This window comes from Aulonocara stuartgranti (genome assembly GCF_965226115.1).
Source record: "Aulonocara stuartgranti genome assembly, chromosome: 12".
In the NCBI taxonomy this organism is placed as follows: domain Eukaryota; kingdom Metazoa; phylum Chordata; class Actinopteri; order Cichliformes; family Cichlidae; genus Aulonocara; species Aulonocara stuartgranti.
The window spans coordinates 13,934,044-13,958,267 of NC_138948.1; the positions used below are offsets into that span (position 1 = coordinate 13,934,044).

At 39.8% G+C, this 24,224-nt stretch overlaps 2 protein-coding genes across 3 annotated transcripts in view; one reads left to right on the plus strand and one right to left on the minus strand.

The window, feature by feature from the left end:
- The window catches only part of fbxl17 (F-box and leucine-rich repeat protein 17), a 226,453-nt gene extending 220,767 nt beyond the window's left edge, over window positions 1-5,686 (plus strand). The window contains exon 11 of the mRNA XM_082553439.1: window positions 2,938-5,686. Coding sequence (XP_082409565.1) covers window positions 2,938-3,075 — 138 coding nt within the window. The 3' untranslated portion in view covers window positions 3,076-5,686. The remainder of the gene's footprint in view (window positions 1-2,937) is intronic.
- Window positions 1-24,224, minus strand: part of smyd1b (SET and MYND domain containing 1b) — a 432,389-nt gene that overhangs the window by 311,719 nt on the left and 96,446 nt on the right. The window lies entirely within an intron of this gene.

A 24,224-nucleotide genomic window follows, 5' to 3' on the forward strand; every position in this document is an offset into this window, starting at 1 on the left:
CAGGAGACATTGGTGGTCTCCCGGCTCATTCATTCTTTTCAGCAGATTTAGAGAAATAAATTAACTCTGTCTGTCTTGCATTTGTCTTTCCATTGTTTTGTCACTATAAATTGCTGATTTCCACTGCTTAAGAAGTTTGTATTCAATGAAGAACAATAATGAATTAGACAGATATAATGACACCCAGAAGAGATCATAACCCAAGCAAGAGTCAGGGAACTGTGACGATGCAAGACTCTTGTGATACTAAACACAGACACCAACGGGCGTTTGGCCGTTAAGCTCAGGGAAACTGTGAAACTTGTTTTGTCACTGGCAACATCAGATGACTGTGTCGTCAACATGTGTGTAAGTGTTTATACATGATTTCCCCTGGAAAGTGTCATGCTCACGGGTGGGTAGGGGGGGTTGGTTCTGGGTGGGTTGCGGTTAACCCCTCAAGGTCTCTAGGGTTACTGTGCCTCTGTTCTTTGTCATATTCTCAGGCTTTCTCACTCTTGGCTCTAAGTGGCCCGACAGTGTTTGACTGGCAGAGAAGTGCTAGAGTAGCTATTAGCTCCTTGTCTTTCTTGTCCTCTGAGAACATGAGGGCCTTATTAGCCTGGTGATCTCAGCTGTCCACTGGTGCTTCACCCATAACGACAGTCTAGCTGTATGTGCATATGAGCACGCACACGGCATGCTCCTACAGAATCAGCTATCGTTCATAGTAGTTCAGTACACAATTTGTACAGGGCACTAAGAGGCCAAGCAGGGTTTCTGCTAGTCTTAATTAGGTCATTAACCATATTTTTATTTAATCAATTTAATAGTTTATTGGACCTAAAACCATATTTCTGTTAAATGTATATCCTTGTAAGCTTTTATTTTAAAGAATAAACCAACAACCTCCTGGAAATCTATTCTGAAATGGGGTAAGTGATCGCACAAATCATGGCACCTCCAACCTGGACAATAGTCAAAATTTATCATTACTGTTTATCATTTTATAGCTTAAATGTATTTATATTATACATTTATTAAGTGCTTGTAAAAAATGAATTGCTACCAAAAAAGAGTTGTATTTAACCAGAAGTTCAAGTCAGCAATTGGCTGTGTCCTAATAACCTTTATGGGAATCTTAAAGGCTTTTTTCTCTGTCCAAAGAAAGTTGTCTATGTATTCATTTTACAACAGTTTTTTTTTTGCTCTTTATCCTCCTGTCCATGGAGGAAATTCTATAATCCTCTCGCAAATCACTTGCTTTTAACTGAAAACAACCGGAACAAAGTCTGCTGCACTGAATCTGTAGAAGAAAACACTTGCTTATATCTCACTAGTATCAGGTTGGACCTTTATCAGAAATTTGGGGGAATATTGACATGAAGGCATCACACGGTTGCTGCAGATTTGATAACTGCACATCCAAAATTGTATCCTGGGTACACTGTAGTCAGGAATGATGGACATTGTCAACAACCTACTCGGGTAGGCTTTTCAAACAGTGTTCAGTTGGTACTAAGAGGCCCAAATTGTACCCACACATTACGCCACCGCTGCCAGCGTGAACCACTGATACAAGGCAGAATAGATCCATGCTTTCATGTTGTTTATGCCAAATTCTGACTCTACCATCTGAATATCATAGCAGACTCATCAGACCAGGCAACATTTCTCTATTCTGTTGGTCAATTTTAGCGAGCCCATGTGAATAGCAGCCTCAGTTACTCATTCTTAGCTGACTGGAGTGGCACCCGGTGTAATCTTCTGCTGCTGTAGCTCATCTGCTTTAAGGTTCCCCGTGTTGTGTGTTCAGAGATACTCTTCTGCATACTTCAGTTGTAACAAATGCTTATTTAAATTACTGTTGGCCTCCTATCAGCTTGAAGCATTCTGACCTCTGGCATCATCACGGCATTTTCAACCAGAGAGCTGCCAGTCACAGGATATTTTCTTTTTTTTAGGCTAGAAAAGAAATACTGTCTGAGGAAATGTTTGTACGTCACTTCTTCAGTAACTTCAAAATGAATCCATTTGATGTAACTTGTTTTTCCTGAAGCCTGTAAGCATATATTTTTAGACAGGAGGACTATACTTTTTTTTTTTTATCCTCCATCACTGCCACTGAAAATACATTATTAAGTGATTGAATGGAAATATTGAAAGACATTAGTGCTGCAAACAAAAGCTAGTCTACATATCTACGACTTCTCCTGTTTTCTTTCATTAATAAAACTACGATCATATCATTAAGGTGGACTTAGATCCCAAGGGCTAGTGAATGCCTTTGGTAGCATTTTGAAAAGGAGAAGGAAAAAAATGACACAGTGCACATTTACATTTTGTTTATCCAAGGTTTTATAATATTGCATACTGAGTGAGACTAAAGAAGCATTTCTCTAAGGTCTTTCTGTTCCAGCCATCATAGCAGACTAAACTTCAGTAATACTACAACTAAGGATGATGTCAAGAACTGTAGCATCCATCCTACTACTGTGCAAAGCACGGGTGGGGGAACTTCAGGGCTCAAGGGCCTGTGTCCTGCAGGTTTTAGACATGTCCAGCTGATTTAAATGGCTACATAATCCCTCAACATGTCTTTAAGTTCCCCAGAGGCCTGGTAATGAACTAATCATTTGATTCAAGTGTGCTGACCCAGAGTTATATCTAAAATCTACAGGACACCGGCCCTCGAGGCCTGGAGTTCCCCACCCTTGGTGTAAAACAACTATAAACCCACCACCATCTGAATAGACAGAATTCCAATACTAAAATTTTTGCGTTGGACTTTAACTCTTTATTATTTCGGTGATGTGCTCAAACATAAGCTGGCTCCTTAAACCGGAACTTTAAAAATGTAAGATTGATAGAAGCAACAGTAGTGTGTTAGAAGGTCTAAAGCTAAGACAAAACACGATCATATGTTAACAGCGCATGTCTTTGTGTTCGTATTTGCAGGTCAACGAGGAGACAGTGGAGAGGCTGGTGGTCCAGTACCCTCACATTGTGTTCAGCACAGTGATGCAGGACTGCAAGAGAACCCTGGAGAGAGCTTATCAAATGGGCTGGAGTCCCAACACATCAAACACTTCGTAGCTACTGCTGGATCACACAGACACGCTCAACAAACACACGCACACATAAGCACATAAAACACATTTGCTATACAAAGGCCCTTTTTTGTATACGCACACAAAATGCGAAGCTCAGTCATGTTTGCTTCTCATTGACTGTTCAAACATGCATGTGAACATGTAGCTACACACTCACAGACACAAAGTCTGAGTCCATTAGTTTTATTTGAAGCAAATCTCTTCAGTATGAGATTTTACAATTCAGTCAGGCGATGTAGTGATATCTGCTCTAGGCAAAGGTAAGGAGTATCACTCCTCATACCGTTTCACTTCTCTGTATCGTGGTGGGGTGATTAGAGGTAAAGTTGCAAGGCTAAAGCTTTGGTCTTGAATAAAAAGATTCAGACAATAAACATTCAGAAACCACTGGACCAGAATTATTTTAGTGAAATAACTTCAAAACAGAAAAATTAATTCACCAACCAGAACTGGTGATCTACACTGCACCTCTGTCGCCCCAGGAGGCATCATCTTACTGCCTCAGAGCAGACAACAACTGAACGGCCAGGACCTCAGACCTCACTTAAGGTTATTTGAAATTAGTTACGTTTATTTTGTCCACTTGAAACTTTTTTTTTCGTTCTTGGATGTTCAGTACAGTATTAAAAGCGCCTGCAGACTTGTACAAGTACACTTGGTGAGATTTTTGGCAAGGACAGAGCTCTTTGCAGTGATTCAGTATGCACATTGTTATCATACAAAAGGACGATTCACTCCAGAAGAAGTCAGAACTGTGGAAAATTTATGGCAAGAAGAAAGCATTGAAATGTGCATGTTTGCAGTGAGATCGTGACCTTACTGTCTCAGCAGGATATGGAGCATTTTGAAATGTGAAGATGAAATTGGCATCCGTTTTACCTGGAATCAAGTGTGCTCTATTTCCGTGCACGAAACGGAGCGTTATGTTGAGAAATTTAACAGTGCTTGAAATAGTAGTTGCCTTTACCCAAAAATGATGGGCCATATTATAAGAATATTAACCACAGTCATCATGATAATTAAGCGAAAGTGTTAAGCCTTAAGTGGTTTGCAAATGCCATCCAATTATAGAAATTATATTAGATTTTATTGGAAAAAAAAAAGACAAGTCAACACATTAAATGTTGTAACTGAGAAATGCTCCTTTTGAATTGGGTATCAGTAGGGGGAGGGAAAAGTTGAGATTTGGGAAACAGAATGTAGCCCACACTTTTGGCTCATTAGTGCATAGTTTAATAGCCAAAATCCTCCGATTGTATAAGGATGCATTAGTGCACATGGTATGGTGGTTACACCCCTCTGAAGTCACTTTAAATGCTGAATATATGCAAGTTTTTCCAGCAACATGTGCCATCCCAACAAGGACTTTTCAGTGAATGGTTTGCTTATTTCAGCAAAACAATGACAAACCATTTTCTGCATATATTGCAACAGCATGGCTTCGTAGTCAGAGCGTGTCTGCTGACTGATCTGTCTGCAAGCCAGGTCTGCCAATTTGGCATGAAATTCAAAGTCGTAATATATTTTTCAATATACAGCATAATTTCTCAATTTCAACATTTGATACAATGTCTTAGTTCTATTTTAAATGTTTCACTTAGCATCTCAACTTTTTTTTGAAGTGTATGTGATTTCATATATACATATATATATATACATATATATATAAATAAATACTGTGTGGGGTTTACTTATTGGAATATTGGTTTTGAGCATATACTTGTAACATTTGCTATGTAGCAACGAGCAGTTTCTCTTTCTTAGTTGTGTAGGATGCAAAGAAAAGAAAAAACTGGCTTGGGCCTAACACCAGAGTGAGAAGAAGTTGCAAGGTGAGAATCATCGTTTTCATCCATTCTTTAGAAATTCAGCAATGTACATTTAAAAATGCAAATATTTTTCTATGGTGTGAAGCAGCTCGGGGCTCAGCCTCCAAGTCACTCTGATATGAACAATAGCTTACTGAGGTTAGAATTTAGAGTATTACTGTAAACTTTCAACAGCACATAGCGAATTCAGACAATTTAAAAACATGTTCATTTTATTCGTGTCAGGATTTGTAGACTTTAACCGACGGAGGGTTTCTCCCTCGATCTGCTTTTGTTCTATTTCTGTTCTTTTGTAATCCCCATATGCACTTCCTTCTCTGCTAGATGTTGACACACTTGATTCCTGATTTGTTAAGGCAACCGTAAATGACTGGATTTACATAAAGATGAATAAAACACTACTACTTCAAGCTTTTTTTCCCCCCTCATTTCTTTCTGTATGTCTGGAATTGAGTCAGGTCAGGAGAGGAATATTCAGAACGCCAGTGGAACACTTTTCCGCTCATTTTACAACATCTGTTGAGCACTTAAACATTTTTTCCATCAGGATTTCCAGACCCTTTATTAAATGAGTTGCATATCAACAAAAAGGGCATACTATTTATAATGCTAGAATGGTGAAATTTAACACAAACTGCATTCTGAGGTAAAATGCAAATAGGGATACCAGCATGTTTTTCTTTGGAACCTAAGGCCTTGGAATGTATGAGTATGACATACCAAAGCCTCTGTATTTTTAGAAATAAAGATGTTTTCAACCCTAAACTGTGCTTCGATCATCTCTTTTCTACTGAGCACCCGAACAAATAATAAACCTGCATTTCCACTGGGATAGACTTTCAAGTTCGGCACTTTGGACAGAATTTTTACATCTGAGACAAAGTGAGGATGCATCAGCTTGCTGCCCAGCAGGACAGCAAAGGACTCAAAGAGCTAAGAAGATGTCACTCAATATGTCCCCCTCTTATAAAGGCCTGTTTTACTGTTCAGTGTGTTTCGTGTTCAGTGATTAAACACCGGAGATGGCATCAAAAAGGATACAAAGGCTGGTTCTTCCCAGATGGATTATTTGTGTTGTCAACACAATTTGTATCAACTTGAGGCTCTGTTCACTTGATTATCAGCTAAATGACTTTTCATAATCTGAATAAACACATAGGGAGCTGTTTTATCAGGTTTTGTTTACCTTTTGTTTTTGTTATGTTGAGAAGACTGTACTGTGCAAAAGTCTTTTGATTTTTTTGTTTTTTTTGTTTGAAGTGGCCTTGAGCCTTTCTGAAGATTTTTCAAGATTGTTGTTGGCTGCTTTTTCAGTCCAGTCTTTTAGAGCATGGTTACTTTATTTGCTTAGTCACTTAACACTGACCTATCAATCATTCAAGCATAGAATAAGTCAAGGGATCAGCCAATTCTGTCTGCAGAAAACTTAAAGAACCGACTGTTTTTTGCATTTTGGTGTACTTTGTTACTTTCTTTAGTGGAATTTGCAAAATATGGCAACAGTTCTGCACCAACAAGGTGATTCCCAACGAGCTATTATCCAAACTTATGCCATATCTTGACATGATGTATAGTGCGTTGCAGGTGGTGGACAAAAGAAGTGGGATGTTTAACAAGCTATCTCCAATGTATGAACAGTATCTGAAAGTGCCTGAAGAAATGCGGGGGTGGGGAATCCAACAAAGATCTAACACAGGACGTGAGAGTTGCATTCAGTTGAGGCATCTACTGTTCACCAAAGTCTCATCAGAAATGATCTCAATGGAAGTATGGGCTGTCAAGAAGTCAGTCTTAACGAAGAGAACCTAGGAGAAAAGGCTGAGGAAATCGCACAGGAAAAGGACTGAAAGTCAGTGGCAAAAGCATCTGAGAGACAGATGCTTTCCAGTGATCCCGAACACAGTGCCAGTGCAGTAAAAGCATACCTGGACAGAAAAATACACAATGAAACACTATCAGTCATAGATTGGCCTCCTTAGAGTCTTGACCTCAACATTTTTAAAGCAGTGTGGGATCATCTTGACAGCCAACATCCAAAGAACTTTGAATGTCCTTCGAGAAATCTGGAGAACTATTCCTAAACACTACTTTAAAAAATTACTTAAACGTTTGCCCAGGAGAGGTGAGACTGTGTTGAAGAATGGTGGAAAATGTTTAAGCACATTAGAAATGTACAAACTGTGTTTTGCCTTTTTACTGCATTTCCATTGTTTCAATGAATTGCTCCGTCTATTTACCATTTTCCTAGCAACATTTACAAAATGAGGAGCAGCTCAAGACTTTTGCACAGTAGTGTACATAAAGAATACATACAACACATTTCTTATTGTATAGTTGAAAATATAATTTTGAAATATTGAGAATTAAGGGTCTAACAATTAGTACTAACTTCATAAATTGTTCATTTTTGTTTTAAACTGCTCATCGGTTCTATCAACTTTTCAAAAGGCCAGTTACTGAATACTATTTGTCAGAAGGAATAACAGTTGTGATATCAGATCTTTACATTATATTAGTTGAGACTATATTTGAGCAGAACACAGGTAAAGAGAAATAAACCAAATACTGCCAGTTCTGGCTAAAACCTTAATGAAAAAGCTCCAGTGTTGCATCCCTACTTCAATAACTAGTCCAGACAAGCAGAGACATTAATAGTTTTGCTTGGGCTTCTCATCTGTTGCAAGCCTCCTGTTTTTAGAAGGACAAGTTGTTTAAAAAATAAAAAATAAATTCTGTTACAAATGAGCTGATCTCCTTGCACTCCACTCCCATTTCTCTCATGGGTAAATTGCTGAATTTTACTGCTGCCAATTAGAGCCTTTGCAAATGTGAATGTATGCCATTGATTCTCTTGCTGATTGAGGTGGATTCCATCAGCGGCTAGCTCTCCTTGGACTTTTGCAATATTCATCAAGGTGGAAGGACGCATTCAGCTGGAACTTAGATGAGAGACTGCCCTCCTGGAAAGGAAAAGGGGGTGCAGGGCATGACAGAATAGCTATATGGAGCCATAATTAAACTTGGTAAATATTCATGTGATCATTACATTTTTAATGAGGTGCTGATAAGAATTGACGCTGACCATACAGGACATTTGTCATGTCGGACCTGCAAGGACGTTAGTCTAGTCTTCCCAAGAAATTTGTATTTTTTCAAGACCTAATCATGGCTGACATTGACGGATGTCCTCAAGTGAAAAGGGCCAAAGCTTGTTTGAACTTCCTCACAAGGATTGATGCAGTGCATCTAGTAATGATGAAGGCTGTGTTTCAGCAGTGCACCTTCCTTAGGTATTGCTGTGCTGCAGGAGCTAAGTATGCCAGAACCTGTTAGTATTTCTTCAGGAAGAAACCTTGATAGTTGTGGTTGAATAATAGATGTATTAACTTTCTGATCTTGCCCGTGGTGCCCCCAGCAATGAGGGCTGACGTTTTTTATTTTTAGTCATTTGATATAATTTAAGACCTGTCACTTTGCTGTTAATATCACTTCATGTCACACAAAGGTTTATCTTCTCAGCTTTCTTGAACTAGCCATATCTTGTCTGCAACAAAAGCTCGGCTGATCATGTTTGCCAGAGATACCTTCCTTGTCGTTAAAGGGTTTCCTTTTACTCACTTTCTCCCCTTACAGACTGTCCAACTGTGGAGGGTCTAGTCTGCTAAAGCTCTCCTTCATCCTTTTCACTCTACATGGTATCAGCTTTATTCTGGCACCTCCCCAGCATTTACTCAGCTTCACCCTTACCCTCTTAAAGCCCAGATACTTCCTTTCTCCTGGAAATTATGTCAGTCATTTGTGTGCATCAGTCCTGGGGTAACTCCTTCGGTTTTTTAACATCACATCAGAGAAACAAATTCCTGCCCACTATATAGCGTTTTTAGTCTCCTCCCAGGGGAAAACAGAGGTATTTCACTTGCTTACCTACCTGCCTATTGACTCGTGTTGGTTCTTCTGTTAAGAAGAAAGAGCATGGCGTTAAAGAGTGAAGATGTTAATGGGTTGACTTTGTAACTGACACTGCCCTTGAGCTGAAGAACGAGCTAAATGTTGGCATTCATGACTCCAGAGGAGCCTGTGAAGCTCAAGCCCAAAGGAGACCCACACGGAAGACAGCTTTTAAATTACACTGGCTCGTTCACTTGTTTAGATCACCAAAGTCTTCAGTTTGCCACAGGACAAATTTTCTTCCCAGTCCCTGCATCTGGAAGTTGAACTTGAACATGACAGACGTCAGCAGTCCTCAGCTTTAAATACGGAGATTTACGATTACAGATTTCCACATTATGGTTTTCCTCTCACCAGGGGCTATAACGAAACTAGCTTTCCTGTCCAAGCTTATGAAGATAAAAAGAAATTAGATTTGTTAATCCACTAAATTTTGACATCCTCCCAATAGACTCATTCCTGCTGCCTGGGGGAAATATCAACCTACGAGAACCCCAAAATACGTGAGGGGTGCAAAGTATGTGTGTCGGCATGGATAATGAAGTCGGTGTGATTTCCTCCTTTGCAGGCTCCATGTAGATGTTGTCTCCCTGTCTTTTGAAGCTTGAGTTAATTGCAGTGTTTAGGCAGAGCTCAGTCTAGCTTCTAAACGGCAAAGGTTAATTAGTAACAGAAGGATCTCCACACAAGATATGTTGACATTTACATTTCCTTGCTGGCTAAAACGAGAAAGAACTCATTTGGTGGCATTGGGATGGGACAGTGGAGAAAAATGATTTCCTCTACAAACATCCTCATTTCTATGCAAGCCCTGGTGTTGATATGCAGATTTGGCAGTTGGATGACATTTAAAAGTAGTTAATTGTGCAAATCTTTGTTTTAGACTGGAAAGGTCGTGGATAGTGAGAGTCTTTCATCATGAACTAACCCCACTTCCCTCCCCCGGCACAGCTGCAGAGAATGGAGGGGAGGTTTGTTGGTTTCTCTGCTGACCGCCTTATAGTCGCCCATCATTTTTCAAGGTGGTTCATGAATATTTATCTGCACAAACTGTTTGGAAAATTAAAATTAATCTCCACTCCGACGGGAGATAACTCAGCTATCTGTTTTGTACTCATCCCCTTTCAAGATGCGAATGCTTCACTGTTTGCTTTCTCATATTCCTAAATGTCTGGATATCAAATTAAGTGTGTTTCTTCTTGATGAGGGACAATTTTGTTTTATTGCAATGTGTTTTTCTTCTTATTACAGCACAACTTAACAATTTAGTTCAAGTCTATAAGATGTGTTGGTTTCATCGGCTGCGATCGCTTAGCTATTGCAATTTTGTCCGTAAGCTTGCACAGGAAGAGCAATCCTTTTCTCTGGAAGCAATATGATAATGGTAAATAGATTTATTGCGTGTAATATTTTGTCCATATTTTGGATATTACCATCTAACGGGCAACACTGTTGGAGAAGCACAATGAATTGAAGATACAGCAGGTGCACAGATTGGAAATTTTACACCTGGTTTCACCTGAATAGCACAAATGGATACATAATTGCTCCATTTCATCACTTCCCTTTGCTGGGTGACATTAAAGGGAGCTCTTTGAGAGAACCGAATAAGGATGAATTTATCCAACTGGGGACTTGAGCAAAGCTTAAATCTAATCATGCATATTTCTATTTGTCTTTCAGATAAAAAAAAAAAAAAAAGACTTTCTTCGACTAACTTCCTCTCATCCTTTAGCTATGATTAGGGTTGTGCATCGTATGTGGCGGTCTTATTTACCTGCTGAAAAAACTCGATGCCCATTTAATAAGTTCCCGATTTACCAACCACATTTTTTGTTTTCTCCTTCAAGCACGATCTCATATCCTCCCTCGGGCGGCTTTTGTCAATTAAAACAGTCCGGTCCTGTACTGAGGCTACAGATGGGCGGCATCAGATTCGACCAGATTCTGGGTCTCCCAGCCAACTGCTCTGACATGTCAGACATGCTGGTATGCCTTGTCACTCCCCACTCCTCAACTGTAACAAAGGTTGCGCTGACTCTCCTCTTGAGCACAGGCCCAAGTGGCTTGCAGAGATGTGAAGCGTGAAGGAGCCCCAGTCTCAAGGCCAAGAGTGTACCTCCGGACCTCCTTTCAAAGTGGCCCCCACCTTTCCCTCTTCCTCCTCCTGAAACTCAGTGTCCATTTAATCCTTCTTCAATTCCATCTCTCACCACTCAAGCCCTCTAATCAACACCCCCTCTGCTCCCTCCAGATCAGTCTAACACACATTCCCCTCTGCATTTTCTTCCCCCTCATTTTCCATCTCCAAACCTCACACACTCATGCTTGCTACTCGCCACCTTTTGGCCCCTCACCACCCCGACCGTTCATTCCCTCCACCCACTTCAGTTGCTTTCAAGGGGTGTGTATTTCACGCCCTAGTGGCTGGACAGGCACAGGGTGATTTCCCAAGGTGGGGTCCGAAGGTTGGGCAGGAGCCAGTGGTGTGGAGTGATGTCAGAGCAGCCTAAGATTTGTATGCCTGTGTATGTGCAATGTCACTACATATATATGTGGGAGTATATAGTTTAAACTCCCTTCAAAAGGCCAGCTGTGCAAATGTTGCTCTAAATGAGAGAGGTGTTGAATTAACAAGCCATGCGAGGCACCCTATTCTCCTGGATTGCTCCATACACTGACCTGGCAATAATGAGGCAGAGACATATTACAATAGTTCTTTATGGGTTATGTTCTGAACATTACTAGACCAAAGGGGCTAATGTGCTGGTGTGCGGAAAACCAGATGAAATGACAGTGCAGCGAGCCAGCTGAGCGTAATGAGAATATTGTGTTTTGAATAAACCAAAATGGGGTGAATTTGCACAGGATGTGGGCCAAGGCAGCGTTCCCCGCTGTGCTCTTTAGACAGTGTTCGGGGATCTTTTTCAAACCAGCATGACAGTGCTTCCTCTGCTGTGGCTAGGCTCTAAAAATCAGACTTTTTTTATTTATTTACCTTTATTTACTCAGGCTAGACTGACCAAGCATGCTGCGTTCCTTTTCAGAAATGCCCTGCTTCACCCACATTCATTTACTCGCATTTACACCTCTGGGAGCCAAGGTTTCCCCACTGTTGCTCTCTGAGCATTTCTACTTGACTAGCCGGGTGTTAATTGCCTTGCGCAGAGTCACTTCCATGAAAGTTACTTGGGAATTTGCTGGCTTGGGCTTTTGCTTAGCCTTCATGTTCCCAGTTCAGGGATTTGAAGAAACAGCCCTGCACTTTTTGAGCTATGGTTGGTGAGAAACTATGCGTAGAAAAACTTTCTAGGGCTTTTTGTAGCATCTGAATGGCCAGCTCACCAGGAAGCTCATCATAACGGGCTCCATTAGATTTCATTTTACTGACCTAATGTCAGAGTAATTAGCGAAATGTCTCCATGTCAACTCTCATCTACGTGACGGCCAAGCATGTTTCTGGACCTGCTTTTTTTTTTTTTTCGTTGCTCTTTGTTTTGATGCAGTTCATTTACAGCCAAAATGAGGGAGGATTCCTATCTAAAAACTAAACAAGTTAAACAATACACTGGCACCAGCACCAATGCCAGACTGTGAGTGAATATGTGTAAGTATGGGTGTGTGCACCAGTGTTTGTGTCTGCGCGTGGGCATACGTGACCATATGCCTTTCCAGCTTCTACAATTGTAACACATTAAACAACACATAAAGTAGCTACATAGGAGAAAAAGTATTTTGTTAAAACGCTGTTTTCTTCTTAATAAAAGATTCCAATGTTTGTGCTTAGGGATAGATAAAAGAACAAAACAGGAAGGGCAAACTTAGGATTGTTTTTCCATTTGTTTTGTTCACCATCATTAATATATATATATATATACATATATATATATATATATATATATATATATATACATATATATAGATAGATATATTTTAAAGACTGCAGGAATCTGCTAAGTTGCGGCTACTGCCTAAAAATTTCATAAAAAAGCATCTGCACTAATGTGAAACCTGATTCCAGTTTATTAAGTGACAGTACTGCAAAGAATAAATAAAGAGTTTTTAATTATATTGCTTTTTGTGATAAGACAGTAATCAGAAAACATAACTACTGGCTGCAATTAAAAAGAAAAAAAAATCAGTGTTTTTTTTATCAAGTAAAAAGCTTAAGCTCAATATGTAACTTACTTTTTAACAAAACCAACAGCATTTTGTTTTTTTAATAAAACAGCTTTCACAACTTAATACTTGAATTACCTTCAAATTTGTGCTTTTGTATAGATATTTAACTGAATCTGTGGAGAAAGAAAAGTGTTTTGTTTTCTCTGCCTAAACCAAAAATGATAATAAATGTGTAAAAAGAGTAATAAAATCATAAATCAGCAAAATGTCAGCCTCTTCCTCAGTCAGCGCAGATAAGATATGTCACTTTTGCTTCCAGACAAGATAATGAAGAAATAAGAGCTGAGGCAACAGTCATTGAAATATCTCCACTATCTGATTGGCCTGAAGACTTTGTTTGGAAGCCAAGTTAATGTTTCCTGGGATTGTTTGTTCTACGCTTTCTAGATGAACAATAACAGATTGTTTCTATAAAAGAGGATGAGTGTGTCGTAACGTTGTTCACCGCGTCCTTTGTTCCACTTTGGATCCTTTCACGATCTTTCATCTTTTTCTGGCTTGTCCCTCTGAGTCTGTAGCGTTAGTATTTGGCTATACTTTCTCCCCTAGCCTCTACATCAAAGTGAGGGCAGGATGGCGGCTTGTCTGAATGGGAAGAGATTTGCAGTTCTCTTGAGGAGCTCAGCTGACTGAATCTAGCCTCCCTCTGCCAGACAAAGATGAGGAATGAAGAAACCAATATGTGTAATCTTCCTATCCTATCATTGGATTAGGAAAAAAACACCATTAATAACCTTTCCAGCTAAATATTAAAAACCAAAAAATGAAATATTTCCCTGATTTTGTAGTTGTGCATTGGTGGCCAATTGTAACTTTTAAATAACTTGTCTTATTTTCAGATTATTGCTTTTAAAAGATCATTTTTGCATCAACACAATAAACACAAACCCTTTGGATTTATCTTGGCCATATTCAATAGGACTCTGACTGTAATGACTTAGCAGCATCTCCTATACATCCTACACCCACCAACACGCTAGCCCATTTTGTTGACCAACTAGCTTTAGCCAAACTTTAAGCTAGTTGCTGTGTTTTTGAAGCTGTGGCACTTCTGCTTCTACTTCTTCACTACCAGCGTTGCGGAGTTATACGTGGCTTGCAGGTGTTAACACTTATTACCGTTTATTATCACCCTGGCACAAAATAATGTGATTAGTTCCACATTGTAAAGGACGTCATTTCTACCATCAGACTAGCTGACCTGAAAGACACAATCACAGGGTTGGATACGTTCCACTAGTGCACAGCTTATGTGCCAAAGAGTCAGAGGCAGATGGAAACACTGGAGAAGTGTCAAGGCTTTTCTTTGTTTTTCATTTTATCACAAGCAAATATTAAAATCTGGTAAGATCTTAAACAGTAAGTGATTGCTTGTTTGAAAACGTGACTAAATAACTTATGACATGCAAATTTACTTATTACTGGAAACAAGGGATGTACATTTAAGTTTTCTGCATTTGTGTACATGCATGTGTCTGCATGGGAATGGGAAAGGAAAGATGTCTGAATAAAATGTAAGCAGATGTTAATGAGAGAAGACAGAGAAGCCATACTTTTCACGTAGCGTCTGCATGAATACAGGATACAAAAATTAATTAATGGTGACCATTCTTGGGCAACTCTTACTCACCATGAGCAGGAGTCACATCTGCCCATTTCAGCCGCACCCAGCACGTCCACCATGAGAACAGACTGTTCACTTTCCATCCGAAATATTATCCAGACCATAGAACTTACAAGACAAATGATATTATTTGTTTAATTTGTTAGTTGTCATAATGTTCTAGATTAATTGGTACCATACAGCAAAACATTGATGACACTAGTCTAAGATAATTGCTCTAAGATACTGTGAAATAAATTGCTGCACTAATTGTAAGTTGGTAGCTGCTCTGCAGAAACACCCCCTCCCCATCTTCAAATACTTTTAATTCTCCATAAGCTTCCCCAAATGACAACATGTTGTGCTAAGAAAACAAAATTAACCCAACGCACGAGTATTAAAAAGTAATTAAAGTCATAACACAGAGAGCCAGGTCTGCACAATGGGATATTTTTAAATAAAGACAACATTCATTTCTTCTCTTTTCTTATCACCAGCTATTTCTGCATTTGATTAGTGATGCTGCACAAAGTTGAATAGCAATTCAGCATGAAATAATGACTTTGGAATTATATCTACTGAGCTGTATGGAGCAACAACTGTACTAGACTCTAAACCTTAAAATCAAAACAATGAATGTTGATTGTGCACATCAGTCCTTTCTCCATCATTGATCAGGATCCTTTTTTAATAGGATGTCCACATTGACTGGCTGCAGATGGAGGGTTAATAAGGTGGATTAATTGCTATTAATAGTTGAACAATGTGCCCTCAGCACACGCTTAACTGTTATGCTGGGCTCAGAACAGGAGTTTTAACTCTAACTGATATTAAAATCCAGTAAATAAGGTCAAACTTTCCTCTCAGATTTCAAACATACACACAGTAGATTTGATAATAAGCTTGCAACAGACACTACATGATGTTAATAAGACTGCTGTGCCAGAGGGAGAAATACACCATCTCTCCTGTATTTATGGGAATGCAAATTGTTTGCCTTTGCTTAGCAATACCGTCTCCTCTTTGTGACTTGTTTAGACAATCATGTTATTGCGGTGTATAAAAAAAGACTTTTCTTCAACTCAACTCTTCAGCACACTTGTGCAGTAGCTTGCTGTCTCACAGTCAGCTCCTTTCATTTACTGCACCTCTCTTTCTTTGACTTGCACTGTGTCTCAGTTTGGATAATCCTGTACACTTCCATGCAGTACAGTGTGTACTCTGTACTTCATACTACTAGCATAGTCTGACAGTGACAACGGGAAATTGAGTAGTTGTGCACCCAAGACTGATAAGTGTGCAGCTAGCTGCAACATTTTGCAGCAGACTTTGAGGCACGTATGTCAAATCCCTGACAAGAATAGTAACGCTATCATTTATATTAAAGACAATTTACTGCACATTAACCTCAAACACAATAACATTTAACCTACAAGCTAAAATGTGTTGTTTTTGAATGCAAAACCTGATTACTTACAGTGCAGTCGATGTCTATAGCCGGTTTAATTTTGGAGTAAGGCTATTTGATTAACAGCAGTGAGTAAGAAGACAATGCTGTTCCCTCACATTACCAGATAATCTGTCCTGATCATGGGCACAAACCAGTAACCCAGACCTATTTTCTTCTCCAGATGCAAGTCTGAGCCTATAGTAAATCATGTAAATTTTGCTTGTCCTCCAGACAATCAAAGCCTGCCTTAAAGAATCTTTTGGTCTCAAGATTAATTGCTGTATTCTCTAGCACTGCCTGACCAGTGAACATGCAAACCAGCTAAAGCGACAGACTCATACACCTTGTGGAAGGACTCCATTTATCAGCCTGCCAGTTCAATAACATCAATAGCCCGATGGCCAGTGGTTAATCCAGCTACTTAGAGGTCTGCAGAGCTGCACCTCTTCTCTGATCACAGCAGAGGTGTCCAATTCTCAGCCACCCTGCTGCATTTACTCACTTGATTCTAATCACAGTCTCTTTATTTTTACCCAGACACTTGAATACACCCGATGGTGCTGACCAAGAGAAATAATTAGGCTTTAAACAATAAGACTGTCTTAAAAGTGGTGAATCCAGCATCATACAAGTATCCCCCTCTTTAGTAGTGCAGTTATAACACATAAGAGCAGAGAAGAAGCAAGGGAAAGCATCTGGATTTCGATTTCTGTGTCTGTCTGAGATTTTTTTTCCCCCCTCTCTCATCCCAGGGGCTGCTCCGCAATCTGTTATTCTGGTCCTTTCTGGTTGTCTGTCTCTCTGTATTACTCCCTGCAGACCTCCCCCTACTCTGATCTGAGATCAGCAAGCTTTAACACCGAGGATTGTCCCAAGTGTGTTTCTCTCAGTAGGTCTCTGTGTGGAGGAGGATTTTCTTACACAAGATCTGCGCCCTTAAATGCGTCTGTCAGTTCTTCTTGACTCTATTGATTTTCCTGAGTCTGAAGGTTTAAGGCTGCTTATTTGAAAGTTCCTCTTCTCTCTGTGTTTAAAAGGAGGTGGAAAAGCATTCTGTTTTATCCTTGCCTGCCTAATTCACAAACATGAGAAGTGAAACTCATGTGCACGTGTTTGAAAGACATGGGGTTGTAGCCTTGGCTTGGCCTCATCTTTCTACTGTACCTCCAGCCCTCGTCCCTCCCTGCCACGAACTGTCTCTCACGAGTTCTAACCTTTCACCAGCTGACCCAAACCCTCATCACCCTTCTCCCCTCCTAACCCTGCATCAGATCCGTGAGGTAAAAAACACAACGACCAGCCCGACCTCTGCTACACAAACCTCAGAGGAGGACACAGCTCTCTGTCCGATATGACAGGAATTTCTTTTTCTCTCTTTTCCTTCTCTTTACAAGCCAGAGTGATGTAGAGAGAAGTGTATTGACTTTGAAGGTTGGCTACAGAAACATCACAGGCTTTGTGCTTAAAGCTGTCCGAGGTAAAAGGCAGATCAATACTTTTCATATTCCACCGCGGTGGAGTGCTATCGACCAGGGCCTTCACATAGCTATGCTGCAACCAGCGTGTGTTGTTCCAAAACATGCTATTTTAATCAGAGAAAGACACTTTATGTGTCTGACAAGTCTCCTCTCAATGCCATCCACCACACTTCGTCTTCCTCCAGCTCTTCTTTCCTTCCCCATTCTTTCCTCTCCTCTCATTTTTTCAGGAAAAGGTGGATCCAGAACAAGGGTCTAAAGAGGAGCTGTCAGAAAGTGACACAGAGAGATAGAGACATCCGTCGGAGTGGATGTGTCGTTACAAGACAGGGTGACACTTAAGAGGCTGTTTGACGGTGTAAGTAGTGGAGTTGGGGCTCAAAGTGCTCTTTGCTGGTGGCAAAAAAACCCAGGCACTCTACAGTTAAGGAGTGATTCTTTTCCGCTCTGTCTTTTCTTGAAGTGATGGATGACTTTTCATAGTTCCAGGCTCCCATAAAATAAACAGTAATATACATATACTGTATTTGTCCATATACACGTCTACTTCCCAACACCCTGCAGTAAATTGCAGGCAATTTTTGGATATTTCTTCGCTGCCCTTCACGATGTAATCCAGAAACAGTCGGAGGCCTATGTGTTTATGACAAACCTGGGGCCCAATCACATTCATTCCACTTAATGTGATCTTACCTATCCTGCTGCTACTGCCCAGGACCCCTACTGGGAACCTGATAAAGCCAGTGTAGCCGCCCTGCTTTTCTTTACCTGTGAAAGACTTGGGGCTGTCATTGACAGGAATAGCAGACCATGATCATCATCATGCTCATCACCACACCACCACCATCACTCTAACTATCATCATGTTCGTCTTTACCTTCCCTATCATCTTATAGAGCGAACAGTAGGTATTGCTGGCTGAATGAAGGTTTGAAATAGGAGCCTGGAGGGTTCTCTCTCCAGGCGGCTATAGCCTACGAGGTTTGGTTTCTGATTCCATGGAGAATCACAGATGGTGTAATTTACTCTCTTCTATCTTTTTAGGATAAATGAACTGTTGTGGTTTAGGAAAGTATTCATGTTGATTTATTTAAGTTTTTTTTTTTTTGCGATTTAAGTGTCTTAAGTGACGTAAACACAAAAATCATTCCATGTCATGACATAAGAGCAGCGTTAATTCATTTAGAGGCAACTTATCTATTTACAGTGCCAACAAACAAAACACAGACTGTGAAGATTCATGTCAGATTCGGACTACACAACATTACTGTCTGATAAACTGTTGACTGTGGCAAATTAAGCAATTATAGAGTCATAAATTCTTGCTGTCTGCTGGCCTGGCAAATGCTAGAAAGTCCAATTGTAGGTCCAATCATAGTGTGCAAAAACACAATGACATCTGAAGCAGTCTGTAGGTGTTTTGTTAGGAAAAGCCTAAAAAGATTTTTTTACTCAGCCTTTCACTTCACTTTTGTATACATGTTGGGTGTAAGAGTGCTTTCGACTCTTATTGGTTATGGGCATGTTGTAAAAAGGTGCCAAACAAAGGGAATAAAGGTGAGATTTTGTGTGACCCAGATTCAATAATAGTAGTCGACTATGATGAAGACTCGTATTTCAGGTCATGACTCCACAGGCTGTCTTTCTCTGGTCCAAAAATGGACCAAAGCAAAGTATCGTTGTAATAAACCACTGATTAAATGTTATATTGTTAATTATTTTAAATCTTTACATGCCAACTGCAGGCATGCAATTTAAAAAGACAGCAAAATGTTTCACCTCGCCTTGCTTTGTGATGTTATGTGACTGGCATCTTGTTTCGCAAAACCATATGTTTGCATATGTTAATTTGTGTGATTTAAATTTTTACACTCTTTGTTCATTTTTGATAAACACATTGCGTATGTTCCCTAGAGTAGGAGAACACACACACACACATCACATGGTTGAATCGCTGCATTGCATTGCAAATATGCATACTTCCACGAGCAAACAACTTTGACTCTAATCAGCTAACAAAGCAGTGAAGAACTGTTGAGTGCAGCCTGCTCAAGTCCTTCTTTATACCAGTTAGAACAAGGAAATTTTGAGAATGCATTGGAATACTGTAGGAACGGTGACTAAGTGTAGGCTTATAAATCATGCCTGTGTTTTCATTGTCATGCATAAAGATGATCCATTACTGTGTGAATCCAGCTGGATAACATGATGAGGCAATTAACTGTGCTGGATTTATTAAAAAATGTATTTGGACTGAAGCTCCCCAGAGATTTAGGTGTACGAATAAATGTTCCCAACTTGACATGCTGCTAATTATGTGGGTCAGCTGTAATATGGCAACCATCAAGACAGATGTGGCAATAGGTAGAGTGGGTGAGTACTGTATCACTGAAACTCTGGTGAATTTGCACCCTTCCTAATTTCATATATTATTGCATATTTGCTGTGTTTATATGCTTCAGATCATCAAATATATTTAATTATTATAACCTGAGTAAATACAAAATGCAGTTTTTAAGGGATGATTTGATTTATTGAGGGAAAAAAGATTTCCAAACCTACTTGGCCCCATGTGAAAATGATGTGTGAAGTAATTTCCCTCCCTTGTTAAATCATGAATTAACTGTGATTAACTACTTTTTTTGGAAAGCTGACTTCAGTGTTACTAGCCACACCCGGGTGTGATTACTGACAGATCGTTTGAATCACAAATTTACTCAAATAGAACCTGATGGACAAAGTGAAGTAGGCTACTAGCTCAAAAACACTGCATGCCAAGATCTAAAGAAACAGCATCAGTGGCATTTATCAGTCTGGAATGGGTTATAAGGCCATTTCTAAGGCTTTGGGACTCCAGCAAACGACAGTGAGAGCCATTATCCACAAATGGAGGAAACTTGGAACAGCGGTGATCCTTTCCAGGAGTGACGCATCGATCATCCAGTAGGTTACAAAAGAACCCAGAACATCATCTAAAGAATGGCAGGTGTCACTTGTTTCAGTTAAATTCAGTGTTCATGATTCAAAATTAAGAAAGGCAGAAAGCGCTGCTGGCCCATTATTACACACAAAGGCTTCTCTCACATTTGTCCAAAACATCTTGATGATCACCAACACTTGAAAAAATATTCTGTGGACTGACAACACAAAAGGTTTTTCAAAGGTTTGAGACTGGTTTGCATAAAGTTAACGCAGCATTTCATTAAAAAAGCAACAGTCAGACATGGTGGTGGTAGTGTGATGGTCCCAGGCTGCTTTTTCTGCTTCATGGACCTGGACAACTTGCCATAAATGACTGCAAGACTGATTTCTGCTCTTTACCAGAAAACCCTGACACAGAATGCCCGGTAATGAAATACACCACTGAGTTCACCTCTGAATGGCTCAAAACAGCAACAACAAAAAATAAAACTAAAAATAAACTAAATGAAGAGCAGCCTCATCAAAATTGAAACTTACACTAGATTGAGATCCTTAAACGGGCCGTTCATGCTTGCAAACTCTGCGATGTGGCTGAATTAAACCAATTCTATGAAGAAGGCTGGACCAAAATTCCTCCAAAGCGATGTGAGAAACACTCATTGCCAGTTATCACAAACACTTGCAGTTCTTTCTATCAATGGTGACACATCCAGTTATTAGGTTTAAGGGCCAGTTCACTAGCTGGGCCCCACGTCCTCATTTTAGGTTTGGCAGTGTTTTTTTTTTAGGAGAGAAAGCCGAATGGCTTAAACAAGAATTGATCTGCGGTTTGGGGAAGGCCTCGAAGGGGACTGGTGGTGGCTCCCGGGCCTGTCAGATCCCCATGTACTATTGAGAAGTGAAAGAATTGAAAAGAGGGAAGGGGTGGTGGAGCACAAAAACAAGAACAAACAGCTTGTAGAACTCGGGGGTCATACATAGATAAGACCCGAAAGGGGCGTGTTTGGAGGCGTGGTCCTGCTCCTGAAATTCAAATTTATCTCCAATTCCTTTTTGACATACCGGTAGATAGATATATTTAGAGAATTTTTACTTCTCCTAAATAAATAAAATCAAAATTTAAAAAGTGCTTTTTTGTATTTACTCATGTTATATTTGTGTAATGTTAAAATTTGTTTTCCGGAGGTAGTTGCAACATGCAAAAGGGAAAGATGGCAAATACTTTTTCACAGCGCTGTATCTATATTATAGCTCTAGGGTCTCTACAAGTTGTCAGCAATGAAACTAAACCACAGTGATTTAACTGAAAAAGCCCCCATCCTTTCGTTTCTATCTTTATCTGCAGGATTTTTCCTGCGCGAGGAGACAGTTTTGCAGTCATAGTGGAAGAATGTGGTTATGTGCTGTGGGTATGCTGGTGTATTAGGTTTCAGTGGTATGTAGTTCACATGGAGATAAAACACAGAACATAACAAAATAATCCCCTTTCACCAAAAGATGAGGTTATGAGGCTGTTTGAAGCATGATTAAAAAATATATTTATTTTAATTGCATAGTAACACACTTAAAAGGAACAGTTTGGTGAAAATATGCTTAGTTACTTTCTTGCCAAGAGTTGGACGAGATTGATAACACTGTTATTTTCTAAGGTAAGTATAAAAATGTACTACTACAGCAGATGCTGCCTTAACATAAGGACAGCAAATGGAGAAAGAGGCTAGCTTTGTCCAACACTGTCCAACTGTTAGCACCTCTGCAGCTGATTAATTAGCATGTTTTGGGTCGTTTGTTTTATCTGTACAAAAATCAAAATGTAGTAACAACAAATAGTGATTTTGCAGGGAGCAATGCCAAAGCCCTTATAGCATTCTTACTTCTTGGACAGGCACATTGACGCCACTTGTTGCCAGACAACTTCACGGGAAAGCCACGAAATAGAGCTGCACATGACCCTTATAACACCACAACCTGCAGGTTTTCTGTCTGGACTAAATCAGAGAGCTTTAGTAGTGCTGTTAGGTGGTTTTTCACAGAGAGCCAGACTAGTTCTTTCCCAGTGCTTGGAGTCTCTGGGCTAAGTTAAGCTAACAGCCCGGCTTTAACTTCATATCTGGGGAGAATGCTGCATATTTTCCCATGTAGAAATTGGCAGAAAAGCGAATAAAGTGAACAAATTGCAAAAGAAATTCTTTGCTCTCTGAACACGGACTGATGAATAATCCAGATAAAATATTTACCACAATAAGCCATTATCAGGTAACAAAAAGGTCACCCAATAATTAGCTTGAACTTTAAAGCAAACTCTGATACATACTCTGAAGATTGTAAGTCTACTTTTCTTACTAATGTAACACTAAAAAAATCGACGTTTTGTATGTTAGATGTTTGTCTCTTGAAAGTGACCTGAGTGTCACACTGAACTTTTCAAATACCGTCACACTTGTGCACTGTCATTTGCCTTTCTAGTGAACTTTATCAACAAAGTGTATGCCATGCATCACTGTGCTGCAGGTGTGCAGAGGTATGCTGGCTCCTGTGGAGGAGTTTTCCTTCATCTCCAAGATAAAGACTGTGCGTATCAGCATCTCTCCTGCTCCTCAGAAAATCTTTCTGAACACAATAAACTCCAATATTAATAAAGAACGAGAAACTTTACTTGACCTCACCGCCTTGCTGGATTTTCGTTGGAGTATACCAAGTCACAGTTTTTCAGAATGTGTGTACATGAAGAAAAAGTTGTGATAGTCATTCTAACAAACAGATTTTAAAGTATTTCATTTTTATTCTACACTTTTAGTTTCTTGCTCACTTTGCTGAAATGAGACTAATTGATTTTAGAAGTTTTATAAATGGACAGTACATCTACAGAAATGAATATGTCAGTTCTCACTGATTGCAGAGCCCACTGGGAGAAACCTGTGATTTTTAATCCGACTTGAAAAGTATGTCATGACAATGACACTTCACAAGTCATGGTTTCCTGCTCTTTTTTTTCTTTCTTTCTTTCTTCGCTGTTCAAGGGAGGCACAGGCTTGCACAGGCAGCCGTGGGGTGGATTATCTTGCAACTCCATGGCCACGCTCCACACGGAAACATCACTGTGTCTCTTCTTTGTGTGGATTTGCAAGACAGGCAGGATCCTGGCACGGCCCGGAGAATTCCACTGTGAGATTTCTATGGTTGGCTTGAATGGTGCACTGATGAAAACTGGAGATCACTTCAGACCCTGCTGTTCCATTCAGGTTTTGCTGTTGGAGCCCCGATTTATTAAAAATAAATAAATAATGAATAATAAAACGGTCCTGTGATCCGGGCTGCTTTTTATGCCAGTTTTTATGGTAACGATTCATAAAAAGCAACCTGTTTACTTTCCAGGTACTGTTCTATATTGTTCTCAACATTACTCACTTGCATTGCACCTCACAGCTGATGCAATCTGCTTATCTTTTGAGCTTTTCCAGGGCACTTTGATATTAAACATTTGCATTCCTCACACATAGTACACAGTATCCCTTACACATAGTAGACTGTAAATAAAGATGGCCTGCACCATTTACTAAACTGTCGTCTGTGCTTGGAGTGATTTTCTGTTTCTCCCCTCAAACTGAAAACCGAGAGGTGATGTATATACGGTACACGTGCAGGAAAGAAATGGGGATACACAGTATATAATATTGCAGAGGCCATACCATTAATACACCCTCACAGAAGCAGTAAAAA